This window comes from Lipophrys pholis (assembly GCF_963383615.2).
Source record: "Lipophrys pholis genome assembly, chromosome: 20".
NCBI lineage: Eukaryota > Metazoa > Chordata > Actinopteri > Blenniiformes > Blenniidae > Lipophrys > Lipophrys pholis.
The window spans coordinates 21,063,949-21,090,365 of NC_137648.1; the positions used below are offsets into that span (position 1 = coordinate 21,063,949).

General features: G+C 46.0%; 1 protein-coding gene across 1 annotated transcript in view; it reads right to left on the reverse strand.

Annotated features, from left to right (window-relative positions):
* The window catches only part of LOC308125448 (uncharacterized protein), a 94,880-nt gene extending 68,837 nt beyond the window's left edge, over positions 1–26,043 (reverse strand). The window contains exons 1-3 of the mRNA XM_080489190.1: positions 25,969–26,043; positions 4,072–4,263; positions 80–136 (exon numbers count right to left, since the gene is read on the reverse strand). Coding sequence (XP_080345316.1) covers positions 80–136; positions 4,072–4,261 — 247 coding nt within the window. The 5' untranslated portion in view covers positions 4,262–4,263; positions 25,969–26,043. The remainder of the gene's footprint in view (positions 1–79; positions 137–4,071; positions 4,264–25,968) is intronic.
* Positions 26,044–26,417: the final 374 nt, after the last annotated feature.

Sequence of the window (26,417 nt, forward strand, 5' to 3'; positions counted from 1 at the left end):
TCAAAGGCAAAAGAAGAAGACGACCATGATGATGACTGAGTGGTCGGTGACAGGAAGGGAATGATGGGACGTGTCTTACCAGGTTTTTGAACCCCGTGAACTTCCTGCTCTCCATTCTCCAATGCAGTACCCGCGTCTGCACACACACAGACGCACACACACACACACAGACAAAACACATTACTATCCGTCTGAGTGCTGATGGCTAGACGAGACAGAAAATCCGAATCAAACAGAAACCACTGACCGCGACTTCTCGGGCTACAATATGACTGCTGTGCACTTGTGTGCGTGTGTGTGTGTATACGTGTTTGTGTATGTTTGTGTATACGTGTGTGTTTGTGTGCCTGTTAGTGCCACTGCAGCGGGCCTGTGACGGTACATCAGGCAGTGCGAGTGGACAGAGCGGCAGGACGTGATGCTGCGCGACATCTGACCGCTGAATCAGTGTCGTCTTTTTTTTTTTTTAATGCACACACCAGACACACACACACACAAACACACACACACACAGCCCTGCAACAAAACACACAATGCACATGCATGTAGCAGCAACGTGCAAACGCTGGTGACAACACTGTCAGTCCAAACAGGGAGAATGAACCCATGAACGGATGAATGGATGGATGGATGGATGGATGGATGGATGGATGGATGGATGGATGGAGCTTGTGGCTGCAGTAGCTCAGAGCAGACAATCCCAACCTCACAGTCCCAAATAATTTAACATTTTCATAGCAAACCTTAAATAACATGACTGTAAATAGGAAATGACTTCACTTCCTGTTTGACTGACTTAAAAATAAAAGAAGTAGCTAATCCCGTATCTGACGTTGAGAACCGCGGGTGACTCAGAGGTCAGCGCAGGCTAAAGTGGGCACCAAGCGACGCGACATGACGGTAAACATATACAGACGCGTCTTTAGCCATCAGCCCAGTTCTGAGTTTAGCGCGTTTTTTGCTGAGTCAGGAGGCTAAAACAAGATGTGATGAAGCAGTAATTTCATTTGCGGCTCACGGGGATTCGAAAGGAGGTGGCTCAAGCTTGCGGACGTGAGATTTTTATAGACTTTGGTCACCTCGTCTTCCTCCCCGAAGCCCCGAGCAGTGTTAGCTTCAGGGCTAACGCCCTTTGGGCGATCGCTTTTTCAGCCATTTTTAGACATTTCAGATGTTTTAACTTCAACAGTCTCCTTGACTCTTACTCTCTTTGTGAAAGCTGCATGGCGCCACAGTCGAGGGGCAGTTAGTGGACATGTGTCTCAAAGCAAATTCATACTTTCCACGTCGGTATCCGTGTCTGTACAATTACAATTTTAAAGAATGTGAAGATGAAGACGTAAGAGCCTTACAGCCCTGTGTCCATGGCAACGTATCAACGCGTCGTTCTTGAGTTTTCCTTTCAGAGAAGTTTCACGTCTTCAACGCAATGATTTGGAAAGAATGTCAGTTTCCACGGAGACAGCAAAAGCACTGAAAACTATGGAGTTCTCATGTTGGGCCACTAGGAGGCACTGTTGTAATGAAAGCACACACACACACATGCAGCAGAGAACCAAGTTGGATTGTTATTACGGTGACTGTCAAAATAAAACTACCAAGTGACGGGACCTTAAGCTGGACTTAAACATTGCGGTGATGGAGAAAAACACTGCCGATATTTACTCTATTCATCTCTTTTCAACAAGAACATCCATGCAGGCGCATGCAGACCGGAAGTTTGAAACCGAGCGCATGCTGCAGTGGGACACATACCACAGAGGCAGGCATGCAGAAACGGTGCATTCATGAAACACATCGTGTGTGAGGGCTGCAGAACCAGAGTGAAATCGCACAACAACAAATGTGTGCCTCCTCCTCCTCCTCTTCCTCCTCCTCCTCCTCCTCCTGCTGACGGAGGACAATAACTCGGGGACTGCCTCGCCCTGCTGTTTGGCACCGAGCGTGTCAGCATGTCTGCGTCTGTCCCAGCCCATCACCAGGCTGAAGTCCACCCACGGCCCGTCCTGCAGCCGCCTGTCACTGAACGCTGCCTGCACACAGTCTGACTGTCTCACCAGAGTGTCTGCCAACCAGAACAGGCCCCGGAGCCCAGTCATCCCGGTGAACTGTCACTTCTTCTCTCTGGATCATTCGCTCAGCACTTTACTTCTACCATTCGGTGTTTTCCTGTGAGGATCTACGCCCTGATCTGCCACGCGAGGCGCACCTCTACCTGCAGCAGACCCCGACACTCTGGTGCTGCTCTGGAGGTTCATGGCTGTTACACGGGAAAGGTTGTGTCACTGTCACTCACTCTGGGGAGATTTATAGGTCACAGGCAGGCAGGGGCTGTGAATAATCACTACAAGAAGAATGTAGGTACACAAATGTTTTACGTGTCACTATCATGTTGGTTTATCGTGTTGGTTCAGGTGATGTAATGAAATCTGTAGGACTTTGAAAGATGTTTTATGATATATTGCATCATTTGTCTGGTATTATATGACGTCATGTCATATTGTATCATGTCCTATCGTATCATATTATGTCATATTGTATCAGCCTATATCATGACATATGTCATGATGTGATGTCATGACATAATATATCAAATCATGACAAATCATGTCATGTCGTATCATATCATGCTGTATTGCGCCATATATTATGCAACGTATCATATCATATCGGGCGGCATGGCTCGGTTGGTAGAGCGGTTGTCTCCCAATTGGAAGAGTGCAGGTTCGATTCCCATCTCTGCCTGCCCACATGCCGAAGTGTCCTTGGGAAAAGACACTGAACCCCAAACTGTCTGGGTGAATCCAGCGTGAGAGTGAGTGGTTGGTGGTGTTCGGACATGCCGACGGCGCAAAATGGCAGCCTTGCTTCCATCAGTCTGCCCCAGGGCAACTGTGGCTACATACGTAGTTTACCACCATCGAGAATGGAGTGAATGAATAATGCATAAAGCGTTGAAAAGCTCTATATAAAACCAATATATTATTATAACATGTAGAATCATATTGTATCAAAGTGTAGAGAATCACATGTCACTGGATTGTCCAGTACAGAATCCAGTCGTAACACATTGTTCTGGTTTCAATTATTTTTTTAGGTATATATCTGGTATCACACTGTGCCTTATGTTATTGAATGGTATCATATCATTTTGTGTTCAATTCTGGTTGTTTAGTCATGAAATGTTTTCCAGATTATAATTAAAATCCCATTGTTTCATAAACATCGGTGTGTGTGTGCTAATTGCTGCTTTGTTTCAATAGAATCAAGTTTAGACTTGAATTTGGTGAGTTTGAACGACAGCACTACTTTAAGAAGACGTTTTCTACAGGAACACTACAGATTTATAACACAGAGCTGAACGTCTGAAGGTAAACACAAGTGTCAATCACAGTTAATGATCCAGAGACGTGACCTTCCTGAAGCAGGCAGCCGTTATACTCAGAAACATCCAGATGGATTATTAACGTCTGCACTATTGACCTGAAAGCGTCTCAGAGGAGCAGCTCATGTTTGAACTCCGCTGGGATCAACAGTCTGCCGGGACCTTCCAGGCAGTGACCTCCACTCCCCCCGTACCCCACGCCGCTGAATGACAACCCGGCAGATCCAAAATGGCAGCCAGTGTCCAGCAGTGCCTGATACGATCAGTCATTTAGGTGCAGCTGCAGCTCACGTTACATAACAGGGATTCTGGGATGGAGGATTTATCTGAGCGGTAACGTACAGTCAGTGGAAGCAGGTGAAACAGAGTCCATACCGTAAAGTCCAATCATGAGACGCAGATTTCTGCTATAAGTTCCGGTTGATTAAAATAATTTTTTTTAAGCGTCTAAATCTCCAAACGTGTGTACTTTCTGTTGGAAGAGTGAGGCTGCAACAAGTCGAGCCTTTGATTGTTTTGTGTTTCCAACTGGAATCAATGTGTAAACTAACCTAAAAATCCAGAGGTGAGACAATCACTACCTCTGTCTCACCGCAGGGGGCAGCGCTGGGTTTACTTTCTCTACCAGTGAGCACACGCTCAAGGTTCAAGTCCTCCACACCATGCGCCGTCCGCCTCACTCCCACCTGCTTTGGTGTTGTCGTCGTCGTCCAGCAGCGGGATGTAATCCGTCTTCCCCACCGTCTCGCCGACCTGGTCGTCGAAAGTCTCCGCCTCCAGCTGAGCCACGAAGTCCCGCTCCACCAGGCCCTCGGGCGCCGGCGGGGGGACGCTGTCCGTCAGAGCGTCGCTCAGGCTCAGGTCTAACTCCGCCATGGCTGCAGAAAACGAGACACGGGAGTCAAACACGAGCGGCAAAAACTGACGGCAGCTTCAACGTCTTCCGAGTCACTTGTCATTGCACGCAGACGTCACGTCAAACCTGGAAGTCTGGAGAGAAAAACACTTCAAATTAAAGTCAACTTCCTTTCAACGCTCATCCAGCGGCGATGGAGTTACTCTTCTGCGTCACAGCTAAACATCCACCACCTCGAATTCTCAGCAACAGAAATATCAGGCGGTTTTCATCAAGTACGAGTTCATTCTAACTCGTCATGCACCAAGCCGCCACTGGTCGGCGCTACAGAGGCAGAAAACCAGGAAAATATGTGGGTGAGAATTCCTCATACGTCAATCGATTGATTAATCTTGCGAAGCTGCAGTTAAGAAGAAGAGGTCAGGTTGGTGAAAGAGAGGGAAAGAAAAGAGGAAGTTGTTAAAGTAAGTGAGAGAGCAGAGCCGCTTTCGATTCCTGAACCAGCCGAGGACACAGCAGCAGGAAAATCTGACTCGGCTGGTCGCTTCACTGCGTTCAGGAAACCGCGAATCTGACATGTTTTTTTTTTGTTTTTTTTGAATCACCCAGCCCACAGGACCTGGCCCTCAATGTTGGCATGAATATTGTCAGCAGCTGCCAGGCATGAGCCCGTGACCTTTGACCCCCCGGCTTCTTCTCCAATCACACAACAGTTTGACTGCAGAGCCACAGGCGGCCACAAGAGGGCGGCGCGTCGCCTTGGGATTGTGTTGCAGGACAGCAGCACAGTCAGTACCTAAACATGGACACTGGCTCACACTCAGCCAGCTGATTGTTTGACGGTTCGAGCCAACCAAAGGCCACCGAGCCGGGAAGGGAATAACATTATTATTTTTTATTTTTTTTTAAACGCTGAGTCATGTTGTGTCATCTTCCAACTATAAAGCCAGATTATGTTTGGTGCCAGAGGCAGCCCGGGGCTTTCACTGCTGCTCAGACACGCTCGGCGGTTATCCGTCTCGTCGCCATCTTTACAGATCGGCCCGGAACAAACACTGAGTCACGAACCCAGAATCCAGAACCCAGAACCCAGAAGAGTACGTCTAACCACCCTTCCAGTCTGCCTCACATCCAGATGTTCCCACATTATCAGTGGCTGTAACTGGAACCACAACACGTCTGCATTCATTCATGTGTTTGTCTGATCCTGAGAGGCACAGAGCAGAAAAGCAGCAGGATCCTCAAACTGAGGCAGTCGGAGGAGAAATCCAAGCCTCTATCTCCATCTGCTGGACCGTCAGGTCAAGGTATCCAGAGGCCATATCCTCACAAACAAATGCCAACAAGCTGATTCTGGACACAGGAAATACTGAGTAAGAGGTAAAATACCATCAAGATTTGGGATACACCGGTACCGATACCAGTATCAGGTCCAATACTGCACGGCGTACTAGAGAAAGGTCCTCAAGCAACTCCTTTATCATTGTATTACTCATTTTACATGTGCCACAAATACGATACGGTAGCTTACATCTCAGCCCTTTAAAAAAATCAAGGGTTGTAATTTGACGCCAGCTTCCTGCTGTAACCCGAGTATCCGCTGCACTCTGAAACCTTCTGAATCCTAAATATGTGGCTCACTTCGCATTGGCCAATCTGTCGACAAAAGCTTTGCTTGTAATTTGACACCAGCTTTATTACTGCTGCCGACGCCACCGAAGCCTGAGAAACGGCGAACCACTTTCACATTTTAGCAATAGTTTAACATTCGTATTATAGATTAAGGCCAATGTTGTTGGGTGTGTCAACACAATGGAGTGCTTGTAAGTTGACACCAGACCCGAAGAAAAAACTTCCCATCAGCTCAGTGGAACAAACTGTTGACAGCAGACTGAAGATTTAATTGAATTATTTAAATGTGCAGTTTACTAATGATAGTTTAGTGGTTGCTTTGTCTACCGAATCAATGGAACTTATATTCAATATTTCATTTTACTGAAGGTTTTCTGGTATTATTCAATTGAAATTGACGTGTTCAAAAATGCGTAATTTGACCTCAGCTTTGTTTTTACCTTCACCGATGAAAGTTGGCCTAGAAAGTGTGTTCGTCTGCATGTATTTATTTATTTATCAGTTTGTATGTGGTTCACCAAAGTTTTTGCAAAAACTACTCCCCACATTTGCATTAAATATTCAGGGATGATTTGTCATCATCGAACAACCAATCGATCAGATTTTAGTATTCAACGGTTAAACGTTTCCGAATAAATCCCCCCAAAACTGAAAAAAGTTCCCCATACAAAGCAGATGGGAGAGGCACCACATGGAGGAGATCAAAGGAGATCAGCGTCTGTTGCCATGGAGACGCTCCCTGATCAGCGTTTCACACAGTGATGTTGCTCCCCGACAGGCTGATTCGCATCGATATGAGGAAGCAAGGGTGGCAGCCAGGGTGGCAGCCAGGGTGGCAGCCAGGGTGGAGGCAGGGCGGTGGGGGGGGTGGGGGTGGCAGAGTGGAGGCCAGGGTGTGTCCCAGGAAGACGGCTGCTCCACCACAAAGCGCTGGGAGCTCCCTGGTGTGGCCACTCGGAAATAATCCCGACTCAGCAGAGGAAGGAAACCCAGAGAACGGGCCGTTTCCATTCTGCTGCTGTGGATTAGAAGTGTGTGTGTGTGTGTGTGTGTGTGTGTGTGTGTGTGTGTGTGTGTGTGTGTGTGTGTGTGTGTGTGTGTGTGTGTGTGTGTGTGTGTGTGTGTGTGTGTGTGTGTGTGTGTGTGTGTGTGTGTGTGTGTGTGTGTTCAGAGGATGGAGGTTGTGTCGCCGTCCCGGCTGCCAGAAGAGCCGAGGTGAAGGTTAAGCTCGTCCCTAATCGGCCCTCAAACACCAGAGTTGTGTGTAAACAGAGGAGGAGGGAACGACGCCACCACACACACACAACCTCGCCGCTACAAAGTCAAAACACGTCACTTTTCTGATTAGAACTACCGCCGGGCATGAGAACCATGTGGAGACAACAGCCCATTTAAAGACTCTTTTCTTTTTTTTTTAACTCCAAGTTGTGAAAAACTTTATTGTTTTGGTCAGTTTTACACTTCAAAACAGATTTTCATGACATCTGAATAACATTTACTGTATTTTTACACAATATATATTAAGGAAGCAAAGATACTATGGTATACTATGGTATTAAAGTTTTATCTTCCATTTGAAACGTCAAATTAGGGCTGGGCAAAAAAAAAATCTATTGAATCGATTTATTGAATTTGTCGCTAAAAAAGATAAAAAAATTGTCAGCATTTTTGGCGCTCCGTTTTACCATGCCTTCTGGTTTTCCGTAGTTGCTGTTGCACTTTTGCTGAAGTCTGAGTTAAAGCTTGAATTTACTGAAGGACTGAGCCTCAATTACTTTTGATTTTAGGGATTGTTTCTGTGTGTTTTAGCTCTGAGGACAAGCACAGCAATAACATTGTACTTTTGACAATATATCTGATGTCTGCAGTCGTTTTTGAGAACTTTTTTTTTTTTTTTAAAGAGAATTGAAATTCGAATTCTTCTTTAAAAAAGGCCAAATCACCCAGCCCTACGTCAAATCAACGTTTTTTGGGTTTAAAAGGTTTTTTTTTTGGTTTTAACTGACAAAATTGTCCTCCATGCTAATGTCGCCACATTAGCACCGATTAGCATTAGCGTCACTGACTTAGCTTCAATTTCTAAAAGCTAGCTGATGTGATAGCTTATCTCAGCTACTTTTAGAGACTTCTTTATCTAATAAATCTGATTCCTCCACATTATCAGGATTATAGAGCATCTTCCTCCCGGTGGTGATGAACTGACTTGTGATCCACACGGCGGCTATGCTAACGTCTCACTGTTATGCTGACAGTTTTTTATATTGTCAGAAAGAAGAAAGTACTTCAATCTACTCAGTTGCCTTGGTTAACCTTTGTTTTATGACCAGATGACACTGGCTTCATGATGAGGTGTGTAATCTTTGGAAATGGTTAACTTCTCGGCTCGGAGCCAAAAGAGTCCAGGAGGAAACGCTCCACGGTTCGATTCCCGCACACACTCCTGCATTCCGGTTTGAAACCGGAGCCCCGCCAGCTGCCCGCTTCAAACCGTGCCGCCGAGCAAGGCAGCGCAGCCGCAACTGCTCCGAGGCGGCTATAATTATCTCACAGACGTGGAAGACAAATGCCTCCTCTGTGGTGTAACGGGGCTAAAAGAGGCGGGCGGGTGGGGTGGGGGGGTGGTGTGGGGGGGTGAGATCAGTGCCCCGATGGGCCGAGAGCTCGCCTCCGTTCCCACGACGACACGGCAGAAACCAAAAACCAGAGGCGCTTCGGCTCAGGCGGGAGCGTTGGCTCCGCCCACAGCCAAGGCTGGTTCAATATCCCAACACGTCCTGTCGTCTTCCCGTCAATTTGACCTGTTTTGAAACGGTCATTTGGGGTTTTTGATGAAGTATGTGTGTTTTATCAAAATTTGCCATTAAAAAAAAAAAGTACTATAGGTTTACTGGCAGGTTCGACTCCCACAGCGGACAGGTCACCACTGACCATGACCCTTGACCCCCATCAACTCCTCCGAGGGCCTGAATGTGGCTGCCAAATGCAGAAAAGGGAATTTTCCCCAAAGGGAATATTAAAACATGAGTTCATCAGTTCTTTTTGAAATGATTGAGATCATTTTTACATTTAATTGACAGAGGAATTAGTTTCCAGGAACATGTTTTGCTTAAATCACGTAAACAAAACAGGAGCTTCATTGTTCAGACCTGAAGCTGTCGATCACTGAAGAAGTCAGCAGCTAAACAACATCTCTGGCTCCACCATTAATAATCGGCATAATATTTACCAACAACGGCCTAATCTGGATTAAAGCTCATCATTATGCAACAGATTAGATTCCAGAGAACTCCCTGAGCTCTGAGTTTATCTGCATCCACAGTGGGAGACAGGGCAGGTGCTTTTATTTTGACGGCGCCATTTCCTCTATTTCCTCTGCGGACAGGTTCCTGTATACGTTTCCTCTGAGAAACAGAAACAGCTGAGCAGCGAGTTTCCAATACAATTGGTTCCTAAATAGGCCAAAACATTACAGTGAGGCCAAACACTGGAGAAAAAACAGACTCTTACCAACAAATACACTAAATTATTGATGTGGCAAGTACTAACCTTTGGCTAATTGTCGATACTGAGTACCGATACGAGTACTTAAAGGGGTCATTTTATGCAAAATTGACTTCCTACTGGTAATAATGGAGTGACCTGGAATGACGTCCCAGAGATGAAGACAGTCTGTCCTCTCTCTCCCTGGCTTGTTTCAGTTTTTAAAAAGTGTGTTGCTCTAAGCAGCCAATCAGAAATCAAACCCTATATAGTGTCATCAGGAGTTTAGCCAATCCCAATCAAGGTAGGCCCTCCCTTTGACTCCTCCCACAATTAGGCAGCTCTGCTCTGGCACATGACACCACAAGAGGAAGTACTTCCTCCACTTCCCAAGATGGGCATGTGTGGGCGGAGCCAGTCCAGCTCACACAGACACAGCAGATTCTGAATGCAGCTCCTATGATCCAATATTCAAATGGAGGAAAATCAAGGAGAAGCTAGAAACTTTAAATTCAAGGTTTCTGGACCAACCAGAACGCTGGAGAATATGAGAACTTCAATAAATATCATTATGCCTCATTAACAGTCGATATGCAAACGATGCGCAAAGGTTTTGAGTTGCTGTGAACCATCTGCGCACATCATGTTTAGCATGTAGCATCGCTGGTGTGTGTGCCCCGAAATGCTTTAGCATGTAGCATGTAGCATCGCTGATGTATGAGCCTTGAAACTCTTTAGCATGTAGCATGTAGCACAGCTCAGAGTTACCCACTGAGCAGTTAAACTACTGAGCGACATCAGGCTAACTCTGCTGGTCCAAACGTCTCTGGCGATGAAGTTGCTGGTGATGAAGTTGCTGATCTTGTATGAACTATCTTATTTTGTCAGAACATAATTTACAGTCTTACTTTTGTCATTCTCACCGGTGGTCCTCTCTCGTCTACCTGCTGCTGACGTTGCTGACGCATGACATCACGTCGTACGTGTCTGAGTAGGAGTATTCTGTGCCGTGTCGGACTCGATACGGTGCCTCCCTAAAGTTTTTACGTGTTTCAAAGTGATCAACTTCTCTTCTCCAAAGTGGAGCGAGCAGCGGGACCTTGCCTCGGGAGGTTTACATGAAAACATGGAGGAGGTGGTGAGAGTCGGGGGTTATCTGACACCGTTCACACCCAGTAAATCACGGCTTCCCAGCACGCCCACCGGGCGACGCTCGCACCCCGCCGCGCCGGAGTGTCATCTCGTAAAAAAAACAACCTCCAGGAGCCCAGGAGGACACACAGTAACAGACAAGGCCACAAATAAATCACAGAGTGCTTCAAATGATCAGCTACGGTAAACATGGTGGAGCCGATGGGGGGTGTGTGTGTGTGTGTGTGTGTGTGTGTGTGTGTGTGTGTGTGTGTGTGTGTGTAGGTGTGTGTGTGTGTGTGTAGGTGTCCCTCTGTCCAGCTGCCGTCGCACTAATCTGACAAAGATGCTATCGCTCACATTCCCCGCGGGCCATTCAGCGTGTTTCACCAAAAGCCACACAATCGCAGCACTATGTCAATATGCACTACTGACACACACACACACACACACACACACACACACACACACACACACACACACACACACACACACACACACACACACACACACACACACACACACACACACACACACACACACACACACACACACACACACACACACAGTAACTGAGTAACTACAACTTAAGCCTTCTGCTCCTCTGTGGCCTGAATCTCAGGTATTTGGTTGAAATCAGGAATGTGCGATCACACCTGAGCCTCCGGCACTTCCACAACTTTGTTAGTCTGACATTTGGAGAAAACCGGAGCGGCTCCAGAGGAGGCGTTAGAAAATGATCAACACTGAAGGATTGAATGCAGGTTAACACCTCCAGACATTCCTTTGAGCAGCGTGAACAATGACTTTTTTAATTTAGCGTTTAAGGGCTCAGAGACGTTTCACACATGAGCCTGTCTTTTAATTAATCATCGTGGTCTGAAAGTAGAGCAGCAGCATATCTCAGGACTCTGATCACGCCCTTCGCTGAGATAACCTGTGACACACACACCCTTTTCACAATCCCTCTCCGACAGCCACAAATCACTGCCAGACACGGCGGGGCTGACAGGAAACCAGCTCGTGGCTGGTTGTTTATGTAAGCGGCTGCTGGAGGCCGGGTTACTGGTACAGGGAGCGTCCCAAAGCCCCGGGGGAGATGCTGTGTGGGCGTTCAGAGAGACCGAGGAGTCTCCAGAGGCTTCAGGTGCTGACCACCGACCCGCCATCATTTGCTGCGGAGAAATGTGTGCTTGTGTGGCTCCAGTCGCAGATCTATTCAGCTCTAGAGATGGAAACTCTATTCAACCATGAGAGTGAAGACACAGGCTGAGTTCTCCCTCGATACCATGCCATTGGCAGTCCATTGATGACGCCGTCATCAAACTTTGCGCCAAAGTTGTATGTGCAGCAAATTAATTCACCTCCTCAACAGCTCCTAACGTCGAGTTTCTAAACACCCCTGCAGACTCCCACGAGATCCCACAGGACCAAGAAGAAAAGTTGGGCAGTGAAGTCAGCCAGCTGCAGAAAAAGATTCGTGTTCGACAGGAAAGTTCATACTCCAAGAAGAAGCTGTCGAAGTTGCAGGCCACGCCCCCTCAGAGTAGGCCACGCCCCCCTCACCACAGCCACACATCTGTAAAGCAGCGTTTAAACTTTTCAACCGCACGGCTTATTTCCCCCTTCAAACGTCTTCAGAAATGTACATTGCTGAACTGTTTGGGTAATAAAAGGGAACGTTTGTGTCTGAGCCGCCATGTTGGTCTGGTTTTAACTGCAGGAGCAGAGTGATGCGTTCAGGGGCATCACGTAACTACGACCTCCCGCTACGTTGCTACATGCTAAACATGATTCGGGGATTTGAATCGGCCTTTCCATTGTGAAATCACATGAAAGTTGTTGGTTTGGAAACCCGTAGATTAGCAAGCGTGCTCGGTGGCCGAACTTTCCTTTTTTCTCTTTTCGTTTCACTTCTTTTTTCTTTTTACTCTTTTTATTTTTGGCTCCTCTTTTATCTTTCTGCTCGATACCTCAGGTTCACATTTCCATTTCGCAAAACTCTCAAGAGAATCAGTGATCATCATAGGTGTCTCTTTTGTTTTGTTTGATTTTAAGTGAACTTTCCAACCTTTTCAATCAGACGCGCCTCAATTTGTTAACGTCCAGCAAACAACTCCAGTCATTTAAAAATAGCGTCTGTGCCACTTCGATTTGTACTTACAGGTCTTCACTGCTTGTCGTGATCAATTCCTGCTTGGATTAATTGACAAGTATGTTTGTCTCATAACGTCTCATTTCACCAAAAACACCGGTGGGACAAATCACATTAACAGTAGTTTTGATTGTCTGTGCGAAAACTCATTATAATTCCCAGCCTGCAGGAGGAGGCAGCATTTATTTCTTGACTTATTTATAATGGAACCGTCAGTTAGAATTAAAACGGTTTTCTTTTAGTGGCACGTTGCATCTTTTTATTCTGTTTCTGTCTCTCAAATCAATGAGCTCTGATTCTGGGCCTGACTCCGGACACGCCTGACCAAAAGAGAGTGACTCACTGTTTTCTCTCACCAAAATGAAATGACCCTAAATACTTTGGATCGAGTTACGCGTTTTCCTTTTTTTTACTTGTGACAAACTTGAACAAAAAAATGAGTCAGACCAGAGTCCTGAACCTTCGGCCTGCAGAGCAGAAATAAGTGACCGATTTTTCCATCAAGCTCAAAAGAAAAAGAGTAAGCCCAACTGAAATTATATGTAATATATTATTTAGTCTTCAAGGAGGAATTGCAACGTCCAATAGCGTCTCAGTTCAACGGTAGGCCCAGTCGTCAATTTTCATTCAGCAAGTGAAATGTAATTATTACATTTACGTTGCATTTTTCCCTCAACAACACAAAACCCAAACTATTTATAATTTCCAACTTGGTCGTTTTATTTTGACAGTCACCGTAATAACAATCCAACTTGGTCAAAGTGGAACTTTTCGGAAACGGGAGCGATGCGTTTTCACTTGTTGTGGTGTGGATGCAGTGCGAGGGGTTGTAGTGAATGTAGAGTCGTGTGAAGGGACGGAGACGCTGCTGCCTCGGCACGCAAACGTCCGCAGCAGCTGTGCACGTTGAATGGCCGCAGTCCCACGGCAGAGAAATGAATGGCCCTTCTGTGTCGGAGCTGCTTTACTTTCATTTTCTCAGCAGGAAATGGAATCTAATTATAGCCCCGGGGCCAAAGTTCCTGCCCCTGAAAGTACCTGCTCGTCTAGAGGAGGGTTCTTCATCACTGTTTTCAGTATCGCTCCGTTGTTAAAACGAGTTTGAAACATTCTCAAAGACGTCCTGAAACTAAAAAGTAAAACATGTGACGTTGGTGTGGATGAAACATGGAACATTCATCTTGAGATTGAAACGATATGTTGGACAATGTTGAGTTAAATCATCTCAATACACCTGAATGTACTCTGGCAGGTCATTTACATACTAAATATTCTGAGAAACGTTCATGTGTTTTGGTAAAAAGACAGAATTTGTCGGGACAAGAGCGAATGCTAAAAGCATTTGGAATACGGGGAGGTAAAACACCTCAATAAGTGTAACTTTTAATGAATTTATTGACCCAATAAACTAGAAAACAAAACCCTCTGACACATTTTCTACATTAGTGGAATGAGACACAGTGATCACATTATAACTGTACATATATATATATATATATATAAAACACAGAATACATTCATGGGAAATACAAAGTCTTAAAAAGAACAAAGTTTAGAAGAAAGATTCGATATTTTCACTCATTCGCTTATAATTCTGTTAATACAGTCAACACAACTACTTCAACACCAAAGATGTGTTCTGACTCAACAAATTTACAGTAATCGTGACGTCGACATTCATGACATAGATATTGCAAAATCTCTGCATGGCAACAGATTCGGCCAATCAGACGGAGCGAAAAAACGAAGGTCCAATCACAGCGGGTGTAAATTAGGAGCAAGAGACAAAACACAGTTCCCACAACAAAGACAGAATTGAACGACCAGCAAGACTATCGCACGTCGACGTGATACTGTACGGACATATTTCCACCGTACAGACATATTATCACTGTACGGACATAGTTCCACCTAACAGACATATTTCCACCGTACTGACATAATTCCACCGTTCGGACATATCACTGTACGGACATAATTCCACCGTACGGACATATTATCACTGTATGGACATAGTTCCACCTAACAGACATATTTCCACCGTACGGACATAATTCCACCGTACAGACATATTATCATCATACAGACATATTATCACTGTACGGACATAATTCCACCGTTCGGACATATCACTGTACGGACATAGTTCCACCGTACGGACATAATTCCACCGTTTGGATATATCATCACTGTACGGATATAGTTCCACCGTACGGACATAATTCCACCGTTTGGACATATTATCACTGTACGGACATAGTTCCACCGTACGGACATAATTCCACCGTTTGGACATATTATCACTGTACGGAAATAGTTCCACCGTACGGACATAATTCCACCGTTTGGACATATTATCACTGTACGGACATAGTTCCACCGTACGGACATATTTCCACCATATGGACATATTATCACTGTACGGAAATAGTTCCACCGTACGGACATAATTCCACCGTTTGGACATATTATCACTGTACAGACATAGTTCCACCGTACGAACATAGTTCCACCGTACGGACAGATTTCCACCGTGTTCTTATGTAGCTACTTGGTCTTTACTTAGAAATGAGGAGTTTCGTGGTAAATTTAACAGACTTATAAATGAGTTAAACACGGCCTGACCGATTTAATCAGCTGTTTATAACCATGAGAGAATATCTGGCCGATTGAAGCAAATGTTCATACTTATTTTTCACCAACAAAATGTAGGTAATATGTTTTTCTGGCGTCCTCGTGTTATGTATCCAGTAGAGGGCGCTTTCACGCAACGTATACCTGAGGCGATCCTTTCAATTTAAATATATTTCGAGGTGAGCTACGTCGTACGTCACGGAGCGAAGGACCAAATCTGCTTTGTGGAAGTTTTTTAACAATGAACACTCCAATTAGATGTACCACCTTCATTTTCTACATTTGAAGGTATACAGCTTTTTAGTTCAACCACAGTATTGGATCTGCACCGGGTATCGGCTAATACTCAAACCCGAGCATCGGCATCGGTGTTGAAACAAAAAAAGCAGGTTTAGTGCATCTCTAGACCGGACGTCTCCATCTTCGACGTGTAAACCCAGGACTGAAGAATTTAATCGGACGAAATATCAGTTATGACAATCTTTTATTCCAAAACATCGGAATTGCTACCACTCCCCGAAAAAATCAATATCAGTCGGGCTCTCGTGATAAACGGGCTGAACTTTCCATCACTGTTCGTAATGAGTTGTTTTTTGGTTTGTGTTTTACAAAACATAAATCAAAGATCCAGAAAACCGTTTTAAATCAAATCCAAACATCAGGGAGGGAGGGCTGAAAACTAATGTCATCATTATGTAGGGCTGGGCCGCGACACACACACACACACACACACACACACACACACACACACACACACACACACACACACACACACACACACACACACACACACACACACACACACACACACACACACACACACACACACACACACACACACACACACACACACACACACACACACACACACACACACACACACACACACACTCTTATGTAACGGTGGCTCTTCTGCACGACGTCCCTCAGATTGAACATCATGAATACTGAGCTATAGCTTGAATGATGCAGGAGCGTTGAGAGGCTGAGGGCTTTCCTGAGTAAACAGTGAAACGTGGGCAGGGAGGAGGAGGAGGAGGAGGAGGTGGAGGAGGAGGAGGATTCGATGAGATTCAAACCGACGTATCAAACTAAGCTGGATGGTTGCACCTAGGTGACAAATAGGACACTTAAATGAGACCATTTTTAACAGTTTGTCTAAAATCACCTGCAGGCCGTCGTTCTGAAGGGCAAAGAAGGAAAAAATGACTTGAAGTAGCTAAAAATAGATCAACCGTTGACGGACCGTTGATCAACCGTGGACGGACCGTTGATCAACAGTTGATCAACCGTGGATGGACCACTAACAGACTGGTGACAGGCTATTGATGGACCGTCTCCAAGTCAACAGAGAAACCTTGACTTTTCAGAATCGTGCAGGATTGAAAAAAGTTCTCCAAAATGTTTCCATGTGAAAGTTAAAACTTCTCTAAAAGGAATAAAACCCAAACAAGACGCTGCTTCACTTGATCTGCCAGAAGTTCACACTCTAGAGACACACATCTATAATTCAACACTGGCTGCTCTGCATTAGAGACACACACAGGTAGAGATGTCTTACACACACCCACCCACACACACACAGTATTTCTTTGCTCTATTGTTGCAGAGCAAGGCCATCGCAATGGAATGCAGAGCAGCGCAGACACAACTACACACACACACACACACACACACACACACACACACACACACACACACACACACACACACACACACACACACACACACACACACACACACACACACACACACACACACACACACACACACACACACCCACACCCAGAGGCAGGGGTCGAGCTCTAATCCCAAAACAAACACAATCCGACACACACAGATGGGACGGACGTGTCATGGGGTGTTGACCCGTGTGTGTGTGTGTGTGTGTGTGTGTGTGTGTGTGTGTGTGTGTGTGTGTGTGTGTGTGTGTGTGTGTGTGTGTGTGTGTGTGTGTGTGTGTGTGTGTGTGTGTGTGTGTGTGTTGCAGATCATCTGTTGAATGCTGGGAACTGAAGAGAAGAGCAGTTAGGTGACTGACTGCACAGAGCTGAAATCATTCTGTTCCCTCCCCCGTTATCTCCGACACTCTGACCTCGCCGTGACCTCGCCGACGACCCGGCGCTCATGGGAAATGGTGTAAATTTCCACATTGAATCAAAAGAACATGCACAACAACTTGTCCGACGTTGCGGATAAAGCGAGATTCTTTCACTTCATACGGTCGTCGAAAAGTTGAAACACTCCGCTGCTCTTGGACTAAACCATTCAGTATAAACTTTATGTCGGCTTTATGTATCAACTATTTATGCATTCAATCGGATGATGATAGATAATCAAAACCCGGAAACCCTTCAAGGCTTAAAAAAAAAAAGAGATCTAAAAATAGAAGTTCCTGACCGCTCTCATTGGGTGAAACTCGACCGTCCAGTTCAGTGGTTCTGTTTTGAAATTGGATGCGTGAGCGAGTGGAACGGGCCGTTTATCTCTTGATCTTCATGTGTTCACACAACCTTTACTCCGTCACTCAAAGTCGAACCCTTCAGTCCTGTTCGTAATACGATCTTCCACTGAAGCGATCAGTGACGAGACTTTTGATTGAGATAAGACTCAACCATGTTCTGGGTCACACGCAGGACGTCTGGATTGATTCACTACGTCAATGTCTTTATGCTTTGACATGTCTTTCCAAAATAACAGGCTTCTTTCTCTTACAAGTCATTACCTGGTTTTAAATAGTCCATTGCACAATTTTAGTAAGTTACTTAGTTACTCACATAGTCAATCCAGCTCACTTCCTCAATCAAAGAGACGTTCAGCCCCCGTTTGAAAACACATTGTTTGTGGCTTTTCCTTACAGTAAAGTTTCACGTTTACGCGGCAACGGCAGAAACACGGAAAACGATGCATTTTTCATGTTAGGCCACTAGAAGGTGCTGTTGTTCGTTTTTGTAATGGAACCACACACACATGCAGCAGAGAACTGCAGTGCTATAAAAAAACAAAAACAAACAAGACACTATAAATATTAAAGTTACTCTACTAAAAAACAATCTACTTCCCATTAAAGTTCTCACTTCTGCCCAGAGAATGAAGCAACAAACCAAAAACAGAACATCTCCACTCATTTCCTCTCATTCCAACCTGCAGTTTCCAAAACCCAAATGACCAAAGTCCAGACGTTTACAGACAAACCATCAAACTGTTGATGTTTCCTGACTGACGCCATCTTGGGAAACCTGCCCCAAGGGATTCTGGGATATCAAAGATGGCGTGGCGGCAGCTCCAGCCAGAATATCAACATTTGACCGATTCAGGGTGAAAAACATCCAGACTGTCTCAAAGAAAAGAGTCTTGAAGTCTGAATGTAGTGAAACTGACGGTTTTTCCAGAGAGAATCCAGATCTGGAGAGATCCACTGGACAAACGGGATCTTTCCTCTGGAATCTTGGGTAGTTTTCGTGACCGGAAGATGTCAAAAATCCTGGGTATGTTCTGCAAAATATAAAGGCTGGAAATGTGTGTTTCTATGAGTGTGATGAGGAATTTCCTTCAGGAAGGTTTTTATTAGAGACAAACGTCAACAACTGGAACTGGATCCCAAATGTTTTCATTTTTTCCCCCAGTGTGGATTCTGGAAGAGGAACTCTAACAACGGGAGAACGCAGACATTCTAGTGGACAAAAGACCAAGTTGGATTGTTATTACGGTGACTATCAAAATAAAACCACCAAGTTGGCTTGTTATTATGGTGACTGTCAAAATAAATGTGGACTGGGAGTCATGTCACCACGGAGGAAACTTTGTTCTGATTGTCTCTACTGAGCATGTGCAGAACCAGTTACTACGGCGGCGGTATTCTTGGGCAGTCGCAGCGTTGCCGCCATCTGCACGGTGACGGGCCCCGAGCGTTTTTGGAAAGTATCATATTGAAAAATTTCCCATCGCAGTAAAAAGTTTGGACACTTTTCCTGAATTCTATACCTGCAGAGCTGCGAGATCTGCTGTTGAGGGGCAGACACGTTTTTCTGAATGGAATAAAACCTCCCCCTGTAGCTCTCAAACTCAGTTGAACAGCCTTTTGATGACTGCAGACAAACTACAGGTGATTTTTTTTTTTGTTATTCTTTTTAATTTCTTTTGTCACTCAATCAACTTTTATCAATCTAGTTTGTTGTTTTTTTTACTTAATCTCTCACTATCTTTAAAAATATTGTATTAGTACTACTGTTTTCATTATTTTCATTTTTAATATTATCAATATTATTTTGTCATCACTCCTGTTCTGGTAAATTGGACAATATTTTCATTTAATGTATTAGTTGATTTCGATGACAGTGCATATTAAAGGACAGGCCATCTCGTCACCAGGTTACTGTAAATATGCTGGATTTACCACGTTCCCATCCGTTGTTCCACATAAAACCATACAAGGTTACAAACGTATAAATACTAGGGATGTCCCGATGCGATCGGTAGATACCGGATCGGGGCCGATATTAGTGATTTGTGAGTGATCGGGGATCGGCAAATCCAGCCGATCACCCCGCCGATCTAAAAAAAAAAAAAAAAAAAAACACGGTCTGCAACGTCACCTAATAACCACAACAATCAGGGAGTACAAGCTCGGGTGGAGCTGCAGAAGCTAGAAGCAGGAGGAGCGGGGCCATAGACCTATAAAACTAGAGTTATAGTTAGTGGTTTATGTGTTTATGTGCAGAAGTCTACTTCTACATTTCTATGTGGTCTATCTTCTTCTGCGTTTTTATTGTGTTTGGTGAGTCACAGCGCCCCTAAAGGCCTGGCATGTGTACTACATGCCCTGAAGCCTCGTGTTGAGCCGTGTTCATAGTGAGGTGGGGACGGTTTTTGGGAGAAGGCCAGGGAGAAAAAAGTTAGTTTTTTCCTCGTGTTGATGTACCCTCAGTTTACAACAACAACTAAAGAGAAAGAGAAGAATTTTGATTCAATAAGTGAGTTTTACAATAATTTCTAGCTGAACAAAGCTTCTGCCAATAATGCTTTTAGCTGCAGACATCTTAGTTGCTCCAAAAATAGACTATTGAGTATATTTGCAATAGCAATGTGAGTATCGGATCGGGAAAGTATCGGTATCGGCTGATACTCAATTCTGAAAAATCGGATCGGTATCGGGGGCAAAAAAGTGTGATCGGGACATCCCTAATAAAAACACATTAAAACATATAAAAAACGTAGGGTACTTCGAAGAAAAAGATGATGAAATAATTCTTCCTAAGCGCTTACTCAACAGTCTGACGTGGTAAAGTGCCATTTCAGTCCCCCCCCCCCCCCGAGAGACGTCCCACCCTGCCTCCTCCTGTCCCCACCTCTGAGAGACGCTCCGCCCTGCCTCCTCCTGCCCCCCCCTCAGAGAGATGTCCCACCCTGCCTCCTCCTGTCCCCACCTCTGAGAGACGCTCCACCCTGCCTGCTCCTTCCCCCCCTCAGAGAGGACCCCCCCCACCAGAGAGACGCCCCGCCCGTCGCTGCGCTACATAATTCCCAGCGGTAAGCCCGGCGGCTGCTAACACAGTGGTCCAGCTGCTCCTGTTGTGAGGGCGAGGACGGAGGATTACAGTCGCCGGCTCACGCTGTACCATCCCATTCTTCACCTCCGCTCCGCATCCCTCCATCATTTCATTCATTCAATCTGCACTTGTCACGCAATGTCGGATTCGACCCCTCCAGACCGACGCAGACGTAACGCACACGTGGAGCTGAAGCCTTTGGGAAGAAGCCCCTCCCGCATCCTGGTCTTTGTAATGAGCAGATAATTGATTATTATCCTATAAGATGATCCTCTGAGCTTTCAGGCCTTTCAACATCACGCAATGAGCTGCAGCGACCCGGCAGGACGAACAACTTCTTGCTCCTGCAAACGGGCCGTGAACGACTCTGCTGGGACGATATAAACAGAAGACAAATCACCAGCGTGAACTCCGAGCAGATCCAAGTGCTCTGGGCTTCAGACGACAGGCCGCCGCCCGGCCGTCTGCTTCGCCGGCGAGCCTGCCAACGCACTTGGCCGAGCCTTCACAGGGCATTAATAGGTCTGCATTAACTACACTCTTCTCACAACTGTGCAGAGCAGCGAGTAAGTTGTGAGTCTGACCCACATTTGATCCTGCGGTGGCGACACAGCCGCCGGTTCACCGGCAGGACGTTGGGTTCGCCGAATTAAAGGCCGGCGGCGCCGGCGAATCGCCGGCTTTAAAAGCCGCATCGATTTCACAGTAAACAGCATCAAGTGCTTCTATCACTGGATCAATACTGATGGGAAACATCACCGGGAAACGACGGAGCCTGCAAACGGCCACCACTTCCAATCGATCAGGCTCTTCCTGCTGGTTTCCTCACAGCGACACGACAGTCACCCTGCTCTGATCCAATCACAGGCTGGGAACAGATTTAATCAGGACAAAAACCAGAACCTCAGATAGAATTAGTCCATGTCAATAAAAGTATCTATTCATTGTTTGTACAGGTTCCAAATACCGACCCCGATGGGGGGGGCAACATGACGAGGGGAGAGTTTGAGACGTTTACAGTTCAACGGTGCTCCAGGTCTCTGACAATTAAACTATTTCAGAACTTTTCCAAAATGCTCAAAACGCTGCCATTTTACAGTTCCACCTCAGGAGCCATTCTCCAAAATATGTTTGCAGTGGCTCCGAGCACCACTGTCGTGTAAAAGGTAGAGGTGTAAATCACCAGCTCCGTCACGATACGATGTCGATATGCTTGGATGACGATACGACGTTTGCCGATGTCACAAAGTCTGTCACGTTACGGTTTCGATTCGATTTGATTCACAAGCCTGCGATCGAGATGATGTGATATCATATCATATATCTCACACAATCATTTCCATTTCTATCAACTCACAGGAAACAACTGAGATATGATTTGACTATTTTATTTCTAAGGTCTTTCAGGTATCAGGCATTAAATAAACAGTGTAAACAGTCGGGGCGCAACAATAAAACACTGTAATGTCTCATGTCTTTACAAATGAAATATGAAATGGCACCTGTGATCCTCATCGCTCTTTTAGAGTCGCTGCTCAGCGTTTGTGGAAAGAAACTGGTCAAAGCTGCCGTGACATCAGACACGGTTACGGCGGAGCTAGCATGCGTGACGAGCCCGTGCTTCTTCTTTAGCTGCTGGGCCAAGTCCGCTGTGTTTCCTAGTATTCTAACTCGCACTGACACTGTTTGCATATGGCGTGAGTTTTGTCTGTTGAGCCGTCTTTCCATCGGAATCCGAAATATTTCCATACTTGGATTTATTTCCAAGAGGTGAGCGTGTATCGTCTTTTTCTGGGCGACTCGCGATAGCCTTGACGCCGCCGTGCACGTTGTGTGAAGGCGGCGAGAGTGCGCAGGAAATGGTGACACCGCCGTACACCCGTGCTACGTGATTTTCAAAATAAAGGCGTATCTTAAAAGATGACGATGTGAATCGATGTTGTCATTGTGCGTCGACGTAATTGCATCATTAATAAATGGATCGATGTGACGATGTGGATCGATGTCTTGTCACACCCCGAGAAAACAGACGCCCGGAACGTAACGAAGGTTTCCCATTTTTACGAGGAGTTGAAGCATTAAACCCAAACACGTGTCGAAAAGACAATCGACTCCAGTTAGTGACGGTGGTCCGGCAGGGCGAGCACCTGAAGGAGGCGCAGGGTTGAAGTGTTCGAGGGGAGGGGGAGGGGTAGGTGGGGGTGAGTCAATGACTCTCAAACCCAGTCAATCGACATTCTTCTTCATGGGAAGAATTCAGGATATCTGCCAGTGAGCGGATCTCCTAACCTGTAAATACTTCCTCCCTTCCTTCCTCGCCTCGCCCCCATTCCCTGACTCACCCTTCCTTCCAACGTTTCCTCCTCCATGTGTGTTTCCTCAACATTTAATGTACTGCGAGCAGAACCACTGAGTACTCTATTAAAAGGTCAACTCTTACATGTGAGAACTCCACCGCTGAGCGTTTCTCTTTTGGTTTGCTGGAGATGGCAGACGTCGGCGACTTATTACTTATTTAAAGAAAAAAACAAAAACAAAACAAGACTAAAAAAATAAAAAAACTGCAGCAAAGCTTTGGAGGCTTTAAAGACGTCTGTGTGACCGCTCCACACAGGCGAGAGTATCGTAAAATGTTCTGTAACAGAACGGCTCATGGAGGAAACGGAGTTGAAGTTCAGTAAAAATGGCTCAATGAAAAGTCTCCAGTCCTTAGTTGTGGTTTGCATCTTATGAAGACATAAACTACAATGTTGGTAAACATATGAAAACATTATAATATATATCAATGTTCACAAGTTGTGTTTTGACTTTATTTTGGTACTTGTCGGAAATTTTGCTTTTCAGTCATAAAAGCGGTAAACCTCCGTTATAAAGTGTCGAAAAAAATCTAACTGGTTTTGATGCAAAATAAAACTACCAAGTTGGCTTATTAATATGGCGACTGTCAAAATAAAAAAACCAAGTTGGATTATTATTACGGTGACTGTCAAAATAAAACTACCAATTCCCAGCAGAATATGGACGCGGAGTCATGACAAGACGGAGCAAACTTTGTTCCAATTGTCTGGACTGAGCATGTGCACAACTACTAGGTATTACCAATGTGGTGACCAGGGCCAGGGCCAGGGCCAGAACCATGACCAGGGCCAGGGCCAGGGCCAGGACCAGGACCAGGACCAAGGTTATTCAGCCTCGTGTTTCACTGGTCTGAGCAAAGTACCAGCAGCTCGACGGTGGCCGGCCTCGCCGTGCTTTCCTAGAACGGCGAGGGGGGAAGAAACCAGATGTTCTTCTGGAAATATCTGCCGCTGTGGTATTTTTACTAAAGTATTCCAGTGAGTTGGTTTTTTTTTTTTTCAGAGAAGCTTCTGGTTCAGACGGAGCAGAAAAAGGCAGCATGCAGCCGATCTTCAAACGCCGGGTGGAGTTATTTCAAACGAGGTGTGTTTCTAAATCAGAAGCTGTGACGGGGAGGGTGAGGCTGAAACAAGCAAAGTTCAGGTGGAGCGCCTGATAAACGGGTGACAGTTGTTTATTTAATTTTTTAGGGAAGCAACTGGATCAGAGCCATAATGAATTCAGGGCCTGAGATCAGGCCCACCTCTGATTTGCCACTCGGTAATCTGGCTGCTGGAGGATTGCAGAATAATCTGGATGGATGGAGGGATGGAGGGGGGGATGGAGGGATGGAGGGAGACACTCCTCTGTGCCGGGATTCCTCTTCACACGAACGTCAGAGGAATGTTGTGATGCTCAGTCCAGGTGGAGGCTCACCTTCAGACGTACCGAGAATAAAGACCAAACCTCCAGGAAGAACTTGAAGTGACGGCTGTTTCTGCTCGAGTATTGCAAAAACGATGCCATTTTACTCGCGTAAACTCATTTATTTTCCAATCAAACTTGAGGCACTGCATCACATCTATAGAAAATTTACTTGTCCTGTATCATGAAAACATCCAGGTTACTGCGTTGAAACTTTCTTTTCTGACGTACAGTTTCAGAGCAGTACTTTGTCCTGGATTTCTGCGTTTCCAACTTCCGTCCTGTTGAAATAATGAAGTCAAACAACAGGATCCAGTGCAGGAGGACTAAACCTGACTGGTAGAACAAGTCGACTTGTCCAGTGCAAACTGGACGTTCTTTATGAAGGAATACTAAACGTGTGGTATGACCTGTGTTTTGACGTTCTGGATGGAAGCTATGAAGACCTTGACTATATATATATATATATATATAAAAACAAGTTGGGTGTTTTCAGCAGCTCCGAGGATCATGGTCGTATAAACCGACACACAAAAAGCTAAATAAGTTTTAAGTTTTCATTTGACAATGTGTAAAATGTGTCCAGAAGAGGTGAAGGAGTTATTTGATCATTTGCAGTTCTTAAAAGCAGAGCGGCTCAGTTTGACCCTGGAGGATGAAAGGTGCTCCGCACGCTGGATGAACTGATTCAAGTTATTGTTTTGTGGTGTGGGGGGCCGGGGTTGACCCTCGGGCCTCATGCTTGACCTCCATCCTGTTTGCTGCAGATCTGATCGGGAATGTTTCTCCATAATAACAAAGTGACACACGTGTAAACCTGCAGGACTCTGAATCACCGACATGCAGCTAAATCAAACCCCGGATTTATGGCTGGGGAAATTTCTGGTGGATAAGACACTCCTGCCCCGGGTGGGGTGGTTGTTAGGTGGTAAAAAGGGTAAAGATTTAGTTTAATGTCTTGCATAACTTTCAGTACCACTGTGACAGTGCAACTTCCCCGTGCTGCCTTCACGGCCGGAGGGAACGTCCCATCCACACGTGATCCGCCCACCACCTTTTTTCTTAAAAATAACGACGAGAGCAACACAAACACACGTCCAGAGTTAACCCCGAAACAATGCACGGACACGCCGCGGCTGTTAACGGCTGGAGAAAGTGTCCCGCCGCTGAGCCCTTAATCCTCCGTTCCGCTCAGCGGGAGTTCCGAGTGGCACCTGAACGCAGCACGAGCCTCCACCCGTGCGTGATGCGTGCTGAGATCACTCCTCCAAAAATCACCGTCCTTTCACTCCCGCCGCGCCGCCGCCCGGCGCTGCGTGCACGCCGACGCGGCTTCCACACACACCGATGTGCCGCACAGCATCCACGTTTCGGTCCAACTCACCGTTAGTTGTCCGCTTTTTGACAGTTTGTCGGGAGACTCCGAGCGCCGCTGTCACCGCTACGATCCGCCCACAGCGAGAGTGCAACTGTGCGGGTCGCACGACCGGCGGGGTGCCCCGCCCAAATTCTGCAAGCTCTCCTCCAATCCGAGCTCAGCACCACTGAACGACTTCTGTCTTATCCAATCACATTACCTATCTGCGATGATTGACGTCCCGCACGTCCAATCGTGACTCCGTCGTCACAGACGGCATGTTGACGGACACAGAGTGCGTTCAATAGAGAAGTTTGACTCCTTGTACGGGACGGTGCCGGTCCAATGGCCGGGGGAAGGGCCGGTCCAATGGCCGGGGGAAGGGCCGGTCCGGTGGCCGGGGGAAGGGCCGGGCACGGAGCTCCATCCCCGGTCATCTGGATCCGACCACAGCCTGAAAAGACAAAAGAAATATC